This window comes from Zeus faber (genome assembly GCF_960531495.2).
Source record: "Zeus faber genome assembly, chromosome: 9".
NCBI classification, from domain to species: domain Eukaryota; kingdom Metazoa; phylum Chordata; class Actinopteri; order Zeiformes; family Zeidae; genus Zeus; species Zeus faber.
The window spans coordinates 7,462,294-7,474,902 of NC_137197.1; the positions used below are offsets into that span (position 1 = coordinate 7,462,294).

The window sequence follows — 12,609 nt, forward strand, 5'->3', positions numbered from 1 at the left end:
GATCCACAGTTTGCCATCTCCGGCCTAAACAACAACGAACAAATAAGACCGCGACGGAATGGACTCATTTCCATTCCCAACTAAAGAGCTGAGCCGACTCTTCGGACTTTCCGTCCACCCTGGCCGAACGAATCAAACGAACGACTCATTTTGAATGGATTGACTCTTGACTGACTCGTCGAGAACCGAATCTAGGGGGGGGGGGGTCACGAACCGGCCCTCTCGCAGGGAGACTAGCGACACTTGGAGGCGCAGCGGTGTCACTGCGGCAGCAAAGCTTCTCCGTCATGGGGGACACATGGCAGCCCGGGATCCCAGGCCAATCTCGGAGCTCATGTCTCATTTGCTCTGGCAGAACGCGTCCGGCCGCCCCCGCCACCAGACTGCTACGCATCTGAGCATCGCCCCGGCGAATACCGGGCTGAACAGACGCCGCGTCGTCGTAGGGGCGTCGTTGTGATGTCACAACTCTTCCCTCGTAAAATATAAAGCCGAGCGTTCGCCTCCTTCCTGGACACAGGGAGCGCGCGCGCACGCGCACACACACACACACAAAACAGGATAACGCGTCCTAACTGGATGCGCGCCGCCATAGAAATGCAGAGAAGAGCTGCCATCGGTGTATACCAAGGTAGAAGGCACATGCATCCGGTTACAGTTGTACGACTTGAACTTGTGACCTCAAAAGATTATCTCACAAACAAAAGGCAACCCCAACTTTCATGTATCGACCGCACTGACATGTATCCTGCGAAAGTCCTTTAAAGGAGGACCGAGGAGGAGGATTCTTCTATTGAAGAGGAAGACTCTCAAGGTCAAGTGCATCCCCACTGTGAAACCAGAAGTCAACAGAAATATGTCTCAGGAGAAATAAAAAAAAAAAAATGACAACACATCTCAAGAACTGCCACACCAAACAAAAAAGGGAAATGACTTTGCCGCAAGAATGACCCAAGCTGTTTTGAAGAAACCATACTGCCAGAAGCTGATCTGCTCCGTGTTGAAAAGCCATTGCAGAAGCACCTCGCTCAGACACGGCGGATCTTCTGAAAATAAGAAGTAAAATGGAGCGAGTTGGGATGGAATTCCGTCACGGAAACTGTGACAACAGACTGACAGAAAACCGAGCAGCGTTGCAGATTCAGAGCTGGTTCAAAGCCTGCAAATGACAGCCTTATCCAAGCCATTTGCACAAGAAAGCGACCATTATCCAGAATATATGACGAGGATTCACTGCAAGGGCATGTTTCAGACAAACGATCACAGAGACATATTTTATCATGAAGATTAATTTCTACCAAGAGATGCTGGTCAGGATCCATTTTTTTGTTGAGAAAACCCATCCATAACTACTATGCACGCTCGAGGTGTCGTTGTGGACTGGCCGTGAAAAATGCAACTAATCAGCAGGGCGTTTGGATGAGCTTGAGCACCGCCAGAGAGAGCAGCTGGAGATGGAAAGAGCCGGTGGCCAAGATCCACCAAGCTCACCAACTGCACTTCCTCCTCAGTACCGAGACAAGCCCGGGGCTCTTTAATGAACTCACCCTTCCGGTCTTCCATCCCCACCTCCTGCTGAGCTGCTGCTGAGGCCCTCCAGCAAGAAAAACTAACCTTATGTGACTCTCTGGCGGAATGACGCCTTGCACTTGCATTTCAATGGTTTTGCCACCGAAGAGAACCCACCTTGACTAGTCTTTATAATCCAAAGACAGCGCATGTGCAGAGGCATGGGCAGCTGCAGGGTTGGAAGGATAGTGCAAAGAAAGGGAGATGCAGGACAGCTTGGATGTTATGGGCGCAATCTGAGATAGCTCTATCCTGTGACAGCACAAGCCCGGTATGGTAAACACGCGTAGGCATACTTGCGGAAATTCCTCTCATAGCGCCAAAGCCAGGGTAATGATGTCACAGCCAACTTAAGCTATGATGTCACAACTTAAGCGCAAATCATGTTCTCGTACGCAGAAGCAATTCGTATCAAGTAAACAGCCAGAGAAGGGCGATAATGCAATGGAACAGGATGCAAACAGTTCTACGCCTTTATGAACTTCAATTTCTTCAACAGGAATTATTTGACAGACAAAAGGCGATCTCAACTTTCATATATTACTGTATTCGGCCATGCATGCTTAAAGGTCACAGACAAAATATCTTCGATTGACAGAATGAGCGGCGACGCCAGCAAATGGTTGCACATCCACTACGACCCCATGGCCAGTCTGCACACCTTCTCCTCGTGCGTTGACCTTGCAGACCTAAACGGCGACGGCGAAAACAAGCTTGTGGTCGGAGATTTCGGCGCGGCCCCGTCCAGCGTGAAGCTGAAGGTATACCGCGGGACGGCTCTGATCAGCGAGAGCGTGCTGCTTGACCTGCCCGCGGGCTTGGCGTCCTTCATCGTTGACCTCCACGAGCCCCGCATCCCCGCCGTCGCCGTGGCCTCGGGCCCGTTCATCTACGTGTACAAAAACCTCCGACCCTACTCCAAACACCCGCTGCCACACCTGGAAGTCGACCCCCGGGAGCAGGATGCGTGGCAACAGGCGAGGGAGGGTCAGATTGATGTTTCGAACTTGAAGGAGATGCTGGAGGGGATCAGGGAAAAAGCCGGCGTCCCTCTCTCCGTCAGATCGCTGAGATTCCTGGCGCTGGAGCTGCGGGACATGGAGGAATTTGTGAACGTCCACAAGCAGCAGCCGATAACAAGACAGACCGTCGCCACCTGCATTGGCACGCTGAAGAAGAGCACGGTGGACGAGGATGGAGTCAGCTGTCTGGTAATTGGCACAGAGAGCGGTGCTCTCTTCATACTGGAACCTGAAGCGTTCACTATCCTTTATGAGATGTCGCTGCCCGGCATTCCCACCGTGATGGACGTGACGGGTCAGTTTGATGTGGAGTTCCGCATCACAGTCTCGTGTCGCAATGGGAGCATCTACATATTGCGCAGGAAATCGACCAAACCCAAGTGCTGTGTGGAGCTCTCCTCACACCTAGTCGGGCTTGTCAGGATTGGAAGGACCGTGGTGGTGGGCTGCACTGAGGAGATACTGCAATGTTTCACCCAAAAATGGAAGAAGCTATGGACAGTCACCCTTCCGGCCCCCATCACCACAATGGCTGCCATGAATCTACCCGCTCAAGGCTTCCAGGCGGCACTGGTGGGCCTGGTCAGCAGCGAGGTCCATCTCTACCGTGACAAGAACCTCCTCAGTGTCATCAGGACACCCGAAGCTGTGACCAGTATCTGCTTTGGCAGATACGGACGAGAAGATGGAACCCTGGTCATGACCACTACAGGAGGAGGCCTGATAGTGAAGGTCCTCAAGAGGACAGCCGTGTTCGACGACAGGGACAGCGCCCCTGGACCCCCCCTGGCCCAGAGCATCCCCCTAAACATCCCCAGGAGGACCAAGCTGTATGTGGACCAAACCATGAGGGAGCGGGAGAGCGCAATTGCCATGCACAGGGCCTTCCAGATGGACCTGAGTCGGCTACGCCTGGCCGCCGCCAAGGCCCACCTCAAGATCCTGGAGTCCAGCCTGATGCCCATGTCGGCCAGCCTGACCGAACCGCTGAAAATGAACGCGGTGGTCCTGGGCCTGGGCCCCTCCTTCAAGCTCACCCTCAACATACAGAACACAGCCGCCTGCCGTCCAGTCATCAACCTGACCATCGGCTTCCTGTACGATACCAACCAGTACAGAATGAGGAACCCCTACTTAAAGATACCACTTTTGGTACCGGGGCTGGTCTACCCCATTGAAACGTTTGTGGAGTGCACAAGCGATAAAAGCATATCTGATATCATCAAAGTGTTTATTCTGTGCCAAGGAAGGACGAGGCCCCTGCTAACAGCTCATATCAACATGCCAATCAGCGAGGGACTGGCACTCAATTGATAAATAATAATAAACAGGACAAGCGTAGCTCATCTTTATTGTAACACGCATGCAGCTATGGCCAAGACACGCGGAGGCTGTGAAATGTCTTTTCTGAATTTACCCCATCAAATCCTGTCCTTCCTCTGGGTGGGCAGCTAATAGTACAGTTGCCCGGGGACCAATTTTACTGGTCAGATGATGTTTCTAATGGGGGTTCTTATGATGTTATATGGAGGAAACCCCATGTGAGCGCAGGGAGAACTCCACACAGAAAGGCCCCTCATCAGGAGATACCCTCCGGAGCGTGGTGCCAACAACGCCCCAGGTGGGAATCAAACCCAGGAGCTCCTTGCTGTGAGGCAGCAGTGCAATGGACAGCAATTCAACAGCAGCGCAACATAATGATATAACATAACCCAATATAATGAATTAATCTCAAGTAGAGTTGCGAAAAAGAAAAGAAAAACAAGCTTTTATTCTTAAAAAAAAGTATTGTTAAGTGTTCATCTTCAATGTAGCTATGAGCGGAAGGGATTTTTTTCCCCCACTGCCCATATGAGCCTGTCGCCAGGTGCTCTCCTGTGCCCCCTGTGCCAGGCGACTTCGCAATTGTGTGCTGGGTGCGAGGTGGAGGGACAGCACCTAAAACAAAGGCCATGGTCCTTACAAAAACAAACTGTGAAGGCCTGGCAGCCCCAGAATTCAACACTATTAAATAGGAAATTATCTTCAATTTATTATTAAACATACAACCGGATTATCAATTACTCTATACATGGCTGGAAATAGTCAGGAATGTCAGGATTTATTGCAGAGACTGGTTGCACTCGCAAACTTACCCCGATATGGCCCAATCCGGATTTTCAGATTAAAGATTTTCAATTCATGGAAACGACAAGGAAGACTATTCATTTTTATTGTTTACAACACTAACACAGAGGTATGGCGCTCACAGCTTTCTATACCTTCAACTATAACAGTCTCTTTAACAGCCTTATATTAAACACGCACTCTGACCAAGTCCAGTAAAAGATGATCTGTCGTGCGAACATCTTAAGGGAATTTCCCTCATCACGCCGCGTTGCCACAGCTACGGGGTATCGTGACGTATTGTTTCTGTGACATCACAAAATCATTATTATTTAGAGTCAAGAGTTTAATTATTGCAACAACATTGCTGGTAAACCGTCTTAAGTTTTAAACTTGAGCACCAGACGTTTCAAAATCCACTGGATGATGCCGCTCTTCGCAAAAACCTTTCGTCCGAGGAAGACGCCGCCTCGCAAGTCTGCCTCCCTGTCCAATCTCCACACCCTGGACCGTCCGACGAGGGAAATCGAACTGGGCCTCAAGTACGGAGCGCCCACCATGACCATCGGGGGCCAGAGTTTGAAATTTAAAGAGGGACGGTGGATAACGGAGTCTGACGGGAACGTGCCGGGCAAGGGGACGCAGAGGCTGAAGAGGAACCTGCAGTTGGCCGAGGAGAACAACCTCCTGAAACTGAAGATCGACGTCTTGCTGGACATGCTGTCGGAGACCACGGCAGAGTCCATCCAGATGGAGAGGGAACTGGAGGACATGAAGAGCCCTCATCGGTGGAAAACTGAGGGGCCCTGTTGCCTCAGACAAGGCGTCATTCATTCAGAAACTGAGAGAGATTAGTATAATTAGGAAAGTCCTTTAAGTTTATTCAGTTGTGCCTCCATGCATAAGAACCGGCTGCGTCTGAAACACTAAACTATTCTCTGATTGGTCAATGAAGACATTTTCAAAACAAGGATTAGAAACAACGACTTAACTTGTTTTATTTCTTATTTGTGCTCCGTGCCATTTTACCTCTGTATAGCACGTTCTAGAATGGCATTTAAAACGTTTTAATATGTCTTACTCCTGTTAAGATCAATCAAAATAGAAAATAGAAATGACCAGCTATGACTTAATAAAATTTTATGTATTTCACAACTGCTTACTTTTTTTTTGTTTTTTTTTTGCTGTAATGGTTAGCTGCTCTAAAACATGTCAAGTACAATTCTACCTTTTAATTATCATACATATATATTCCGTGACAGAATAAAATTAAGTTTTACTTCAGTGAACCTGGACCTCTCGCCTATAATAGCCAATTTCCCATACATTCGGATGGTAATAGAACACCTGTCCTTGTTTCAGTATTTTGTTGGTTATGTGGTCCACCCTGTTAGGATTTTTTCTTTCTAATTTGATGACCTCAAATATTATACATATGTTAATGGAAATTTGCAGGGACAGATGGTATGAAAAAGGAAAAATAATTGGGACCAAATTCTGCTGATATTCATTTCATCATCTGCAAAATATAACATTTTATAGCATCCTATCAAAATACGTGTTTTGCAAAGTCCTTTTTATTCATAATCACTGTATTAAAACGTATTTATGAGCATGGTAGAGTAAAAAAAAAAGTTGCAGTTTCAAATTGAGTGTAAGCCACCCAACATACTTTTGACAGCATGGAAAATGTGCAAAAACACAAATTAACTCTCACATTAAACTCTATAGGTAAATTATAAACTTAAATATTCATCACACTACAGTACTCCTGCACTAGTTTCACCAAGTCATAAAAAATCCAAGTCCAGTCTTGCCTTACCAAAAAGCTGAATATTAATACACATATTAATGGTTTATTTTAGATCAACAGAAGAATACATGGCACGTTATTTACAATGTGGAATAGATAATATGTTGCGTTCATATTCTTTCTTGGGTACTTTTCAGCATGAAACGGGGCATTTGGGAAGTCTTCCTCTGGGATAATTGTCATGTCATCTCAGAATATTTAAATTCACATGACCAAAAGTAAGGTCATAGAAAATATGCTTCTGTCAAGATCATATCAGATCATATTAATGGGAAAATTCTGTCACCCCCTGGGCACCATAGACATTCAAATTCCAACATTTACAAAACAACCCCAATCTGTACATATTAGATTGAATGATTTATGTTTCATTCTTCCATTTGCTGTTAAAAGTCTGTAATTCAACAATTAGATGTGTCATATCCTTTCCAATGGTGCATGGACACGTCTCTAATTCGGTATTGAAACGCTCCTTTGCTCCTCGTCCAGTGGCTGCTGATGGATTGCATGGCTCGCTCTTGGTTGCTGCTCTCGTGGGGAGAAGTCAGTGGGTCTGCGGTTCTCAGTGAAGCCGTAGAGTTTTCTCAGAGCCACACGAGCGGCTTCTTCTTCTGCGGCTATAACAGTATCTCCTGGACCCAGAGCTAGAAGCTTCTTATCACTGAATTCACAGAATGATGGGGAGAGAGAAAGAAACAGAAAGAAAGAAAGAAGAAGAAACAGTCTTTAATCATCACACGACACTCCACAACACATGCTTGCACACACACACACATGCACATGCTTGATGGTGGCCGGTGAAATGGCTCCTCTGCTTTTGACCCATCCTGGCTTGTCCTTCCTCCGGGGGCACAGCCAGGAGCAGTGGGCAGCATACGTGGACGCGCCCGGGGACCAGGTGATAAGTGTCCATCGCTGGTCAGACGATGATGGGTGCATGTTTTTGGTGGGGGTCCTTACTGACGTGAGCTGGAGGAAACCCCATGTGAACACGGGAAGAACATGCAAACTCCACACAGAAAGGCTCCTGTTTTTTGGAAGATAACCCGCCGGAGCACGGTGCCAACAGCGCCCCAGGCGGGAATCGAACCCAGGACCTTCTTGCTGTGAGGCAGCAGTGCAATGCACTGCGCCACCGCGCCACCGAGTAACCGAGAGGAAGACAATCAAACGTGTATCTTATGTATATACATAAGCATATTCCCTCTATCTATTCCATTTTATTTATTTATTTATTTATTTTTAAATTGTATTTTATTTTATTCTATATATTTTTATTTTTATTCTATAAGTATTCAACTTACTGTATTACGTTTTAGGAGTCAGTTAGTTGGTCAATTAGAAATATTTTTTTTTCTTAGGACATATTGTGTGTTATCACCGGGTGCGTTGCATTACATTTCACTGCATACATGTATGAAAATATGTATATGTATGTGACAAATAAAAATCTTGAATCTTGAATGTGTCAAAAGACAAACACTGTCAGAATGACTCAGCATCACCAATGTCCCACACCGTCTAGATCTAGTCATCTATGTGTATTGAATGTCGTTTGGAGTGACACGATGTAAAACCCACCTATACAGTCCCACAAAGTAGAGAGGGAGCACGGTGCTGGCCCCGGCCGACCTGACGAGGCGGGGTTCTGGGGGAGAGACTTTCCGCTGAGACAGTTCCTCCACCAGCAGCCCCATGGGGTTCACCACCGTCCACATATCAAACAAGTCCTTCCCTATCAGATCTGTGACCAGGAAATCCTAAAAGAATGGGAACGGAGGCACAGAAAAGACCAGATAATAAGAATCAGTGCAAGACAGTGGGAGAAAGAGAGCAAATATATGCTAATATACTTTGAATGATGATTTCCAAACTATGGCTAATGGCTATTACAGTATGCCAAGCAGCAAGAACAACCAAACCCAAAGCTCCAAACCCTTGAATCTCCAAGTACATAAACAACAGCATATTCACCCAGACAGTAACTTTAACGGAATTCCTAACTTCTGACAACAAACCATTCCTGTGGGACGTAAAAATACTGCCTTGCGTGCCTGGCTTTAGTGTGAGTAAATCTCTCACCCGGAGAAAGACTCCTGTTTGCTCTGCTCCGCTGCTCTCCTGTAGCGCTCCAATCACAGCCATGAACGTTGTGTGGAGCACATCCTCAGGAACAGGGAACTCTGCACTCATGATGAGATCTTCCATGCCAAGGTTTCTTGCTATGTGGCACACCACAGCAGTGCTGGTGAGGTGCCCCACAACGGCTGTCACGCCCTCGCTGCGCAAACTGGGATAGCTTGCTCTGCACCATTCGGTCAGCACACCAGTGGTGAAATCGAGCCCCTGTGCGCTCAACTGAGTATTGCTTTTCAGGGCAAGCGCTGTCGTTTCACGGTCAATGCCCAACTCCTGTCGCCTCATTCGCTCCGACTGCAGATAGCATGGGTTGACGAAGGCCGTCTTCAGCAGCTCCAAGGAGAAGTCCTCATGAAGACGGCTACTGAAAGCCTGGACCTCTGCATGGTAGTCCCAGTTAGGCTTCTGAGAGCTGAAAGACAAAAGACACACTGACTTTATTGCAAACAAAGTAGAATGTCTCAGGAAAAAAGTACGATCAGTCCAAATGAGATCTTAATGGCCGTGCTAGGCACTCAAAAGGTAATCACAGGAGGAAACACTATATATTTTTTCATTTCATTTTAAAAGCCTCATAAAGACTGACTGTGGTTGAAACAGGTCAGCTTTTTAAACCAATACAGCCATGAAATATTTATTAGGCGTGGCTGTTGTATACAGGCATGCAAATACATCATATGGTGACATGCATTATTAACGACATACAGATAGAGATATAGATAGATCTATTTTTTTTAAAATTAATTCCTGGAGAGTAATTGCAGTGTTGAAGCAGCTCACATCAAAACATAAGGCAATAATAAATAACAACAAAATAGAGAAAATTGGCAGAACGATTAACTTAAAAATGGAAAATGTCACAATAAACCTCTGCAACGACAATTCACTGTCATCAATAGGAAATTGTCCAAAGGAAAAGGTAAGAACAGCTTAACACTTAAGGTTGTAGATGAATAATAGTTTGGGATGCGGCTTTCAAGATATATATACATGTAATTGTATTCGAAGAGACAGTTATAAGGGAAGCAGAACACACTTCAAGACCACACAGTCCCCATCAGTGGCCTTGAGACGCTCTCTAATTCCCAACAGTGAATTAGCCTGTTCGCATTACCGCGGTTTTGGCGGCGGCGGTCCGTCCAGCTTCAGCTTCCTGGCCGTCAGAAGGGTGTACGCCTTCATCCAGCGTTTCTTTCCCCTGTTCTGTGTGAATAAGACGTTTCTACACACGTGTCCGCCGTGGACGCCCAAAGTCAGGGCACGATGTGCTATGTAGCCCGACGCCATGACACTCGGCTGACACTGCGAGTTGTGTGCCACATTGAAAACGATCCGATGTGCAACGAAGACACGGAACCGTAGTTCCGGGGGCACCGTCGTTATGGAAACACAAGAACGCGTTGGCTAACAAAGCAGCAGCTCGTCAGAGGTTGTACGAATCTAGGAACTCCAATCTCTTCAGAATTTTCTTTTACACGCAAAAGGAAATCTCGACGTTGAACATGTATTCTGCTGAGGTCCATGAGGAGAGGAGCAAAGACGAGGTAAAAATTCTCGATACCTCTGTGGGAGATGGGAACTCCAAGGTGAAATCAACAGACGTCACCAGAAACTTGTGTCAAGAAAAGCACACACACGACAACACACCTCAAGCACCGTGGCAGCAAGATGAAAAGGAAAAGGGGTGTGGGCCAAGGATGACCAACATGTTTTTAAAGGACCACTGCAAGAAACACAAACTTTATGTGACTCCCTGCCTGAATGACACCCTGTACTTGCATTTCAAAGGCTTCTCTGCCATAGAGAACCTAGAGGAGTACACAGGACTGAGATGCCTCTGGCTCGAGAGCAATGGGCTGAGGCGGATTGAGAACCTGCATGCCCAGACTGAGCTGCGCAGCTTGTTCCTGCAGCAGAACATCTTACACAAACTGGAAAACCTGGAGCCTCTCAACAAGCTCTGCACCCTGAATGTCTCCAACAACTACATACGCACCATAGAGAATATATCACGCCTACCTGAGCTAGGCACTCTGCAGATTGCTCATAACAAGCTGGAAACGGTCGGGGACATAGAGCACCTGCGGCAATGCCCCTCTGTCAGTGTCCTGGACATGTCCCACAACTTGTTAAAGGACCCGGAGATTCTCACAGTGCTGGAGGCCATGCCGCAACTACGGGTACTAAATCTGATGGGGAACGAGGTCATCAAAAAGATACCAAACTACAGGAAGACCATGATTGTGCGTCTCAGACAACTCACCTACCTGGACGACCGGCCCGTGTTCCCCAAAGACAGGGCATGCGCAGAGGCGTGGTTGGCTGGAGGACTGGAAGGGGAGCGCAAAGAAAGGGAGATGTGGGAAACACGAGAGAGGAGGAAGATGCAGGGGAGCTTGGATGCCATGGCGGAAATCCGAGATAGAGCAATGCAGAGACGCCGCCTCAGAGAGATACGCGACAGAGGTGAATACCATTTCTATCGATTCCGATTATCATAAACGCACCACACACACACAAACAACTCAACACCTGTACATGATTGTTTTTTTAAATCTATTGTCTTTCCGGTCATCCTAGGGGAGGCGGAGGATTCTGTCACACCAGAGCTTCAGAGTTCCTGTGAAGAAAACGAGGCTCAGTTTGTGAGGTCATCACAGGGCGGGAACATTCGGGAATTTGCGCAGGGCGGTCCGGAAGCCCGCAAAGAATTCCCGCAGAAGCAGAGAGAACCGGCGGCATTGCCGGATCAAGACAAGTTCCACAGAGACCTACGGGGAGAAGTGTTTGGCGTGGGCTTAGAGATGGAGGAGCGAGAGAGCGATCGCAGCCTAAAAAGCAAGATGCAGATGTCTGTGGACGAGGCGAAAGAGAGAGCAGGTGTTCAAGAGAGTGTGGCTGCAGAGAAAACGGAGAAAGGGTTTCTCGACGACGCCAAACAGCAACATCTGGTGACAGGAAGAGCCCCGTCTGTAAGCCAAGCGGAGGGTTGGCAGATGGATGAAGAGCTCGAAAGAGGGCAGTGCACGTGGGAGAAGCCTCCTCTTCTCATGTCAGCGTCCTCTGAACCGGATGAAATGATGACGGAGCACGGCCCTGGGCCTCTGGTGACGGACCTGGTAGACGGAGACCACCTGGAGACCATCCTCTTACAACAGGAACCACTGTGCATCGACGACTTGCCCGACCTAGAGAACGTGGACTTTGAAGATCAGGACTTTGTCGACCTCTTCTCGTGTCTACCAGCCTCTAAACCAAAAATAGAAATCATATCGGGCGGTGTGGAATCGATAGGATATCGAGGTGAGACAGTCCCTGCTTTTGAGGCGGCACCCATTTCAGGTTCAGACTCACTGCTCCATGAGAATAATCACAGCTCACCGTTTGAAGTTGTACGTTCTTCACCATTGGCCAGCACAAAACCAGATGACGCCATCAAGCCTGTGATTCCGCATCCACTGAACCAGGTCCCCCTTCCTCCGCGCTGTCTGATTGAGGAACTCGACTGACACTTCAGCCTATGAAGATGTATGTTCAAATTTAAAGTAATTATACAGAATCTTTGTTCGAGTTCGATTAAAATTTTCAATTGCAGAAGAGATGCAAGCTTTTACCACTAATGTAATGCAGTGTTGTCCTTATGTCTGTGGCAACAATTAGCTGCTCTAATAAATGTGTCCAAGTTGTCCAAGTCAAACTTCGATCTTTCATCATCTAATTATACTTTGGGACTTTTTCTTTTTTTTAACGTCAGTGAACCTGGACCTCTTGACTATAACCAATATCGTCCGATATTTTGAAACAGAGGATTGTTAAACACTTTATATTCAGATTGGTGATAAGTAGCGGAAAGTACATGCAAAAAAAATAAAAAATAAAAAATAAAAATAAAGATAAAAGAATGCTGGAACATAATTGCACAATCGTCCAAAACACTGCACACTTCATTTAGAACACCAT

At 47.1% G+C, this 12,609-nt stretch overlaps 4 protein-coding genes across 4 annotated transcripts; 3 read left to right on the forward strand and 1 right to left on the reverse strand.

The window, feature by feature from the left end:
* Window positions 1-2,168: 2,168 nt before the first annotated feature.
* Window positions 2,169-3,905, forward strand: LOC307235309 (BBSome complex member BBS1-like; the record flags this gene model as incomplete). Its single annotated transcript, XM_080007344.1, has 1 exon — window positions 2,169-3,905. The coding sequence occupies one exon, from the start codon at window positions 2,169-2,171 to the stop codon at window positions 3,903-3,905; it is 1,737 nt and encodes a 578-aa protein (XP_079863470.1).
* A 1,218-nt stretch (window positions 3,906-5,123) lies between these two features.
* Window positions 5,124-5,746, forward strand: LOC307235310 (protein chibby homolog 1-like; the record flags this gene model as incomplete). The annotated part of the gene is made up of 2 exons (XM_080007345.1): window positions 5,124-5,485; window positions 5,737-5,746. 2 exons carry the CDS (start codon window positions 5,124-5,126, stop codon window positions 5,744-5,746), a joined length of 372 nt encoding a protein of 123 aa, XP_079863471.1.
* A 557-nt stretch (window positions 5,747-6,303) lies between these two features.
* Window positions 6,304-9,940, reverse strand: mrpl44 (mitochondrial ribosomal protein L44). Its single transcript, XM_080007495.1, has 4 exons — window positions 9,764-9,940; window positions 8,593-9,061; window positions 8,092-8,270; window positions 6,304-7,171 (listed from the first exon to the last, which is right to left on the reverse strand). The coding sequence occupies exons 1-4, from the start codon at window positions 9,934-9,936 to the stop codon at window positions 6,961-6,963; spliced, it is 1,032 nt and encodes a 343-aa protein (XP_079863621.1). The 5' UTR covers window positions 9,937-9,940; the 3' UTR covers window positions 6,304-6,960.
* A 211-nt stretch (window positions 9,941-10,151) lies between these two features.
* On the forward strand, window positions 10,152-12,158 carry LOC307235312 (dynein axonemal assembly factor 1-like; the record flags this gene model as incomplete). The annotated part of the gene is made up of 2 exons (XM_080007347.1): window positions 10,152-11,115; window positions 11,230-12,158. The coding sequence occupies 2 exons, from the start codon at window positions 10,152-10,154 to the stop codon at window positions 12,156-12,158; spliced, it is 1,893 nt and encodes a 630-aa protein (XP_079863473.1).
* Window positions 12,159-12,609: the final 451 nt, after the last annotated feature.

Bases quoted from the DNA above. Each gene is read 5' to 3' on its own strand.
- mrpl44 (XM_080007495.1), bottom strand. From the start codon at position 9,936: ATGGCGTCGGGCTACATAGCACATCGTGCCCTGACTTTGGGCGTCCAC. The intron at 8,271-8,592 runs GTGAGAGATTTA...CCATTCTTTTAG, and splicing joins AAACAGGAGTCTTTCTCCGG to GATTTCCTGGTCACAGATCT. The intron at 7,172-8,091 runs GTGGGTTTTACA...CTGTGAATTCAG, and splicing joins TACTTTGTGGGACTGTATAG to TGATAAGAAGCTTCTAGCTC.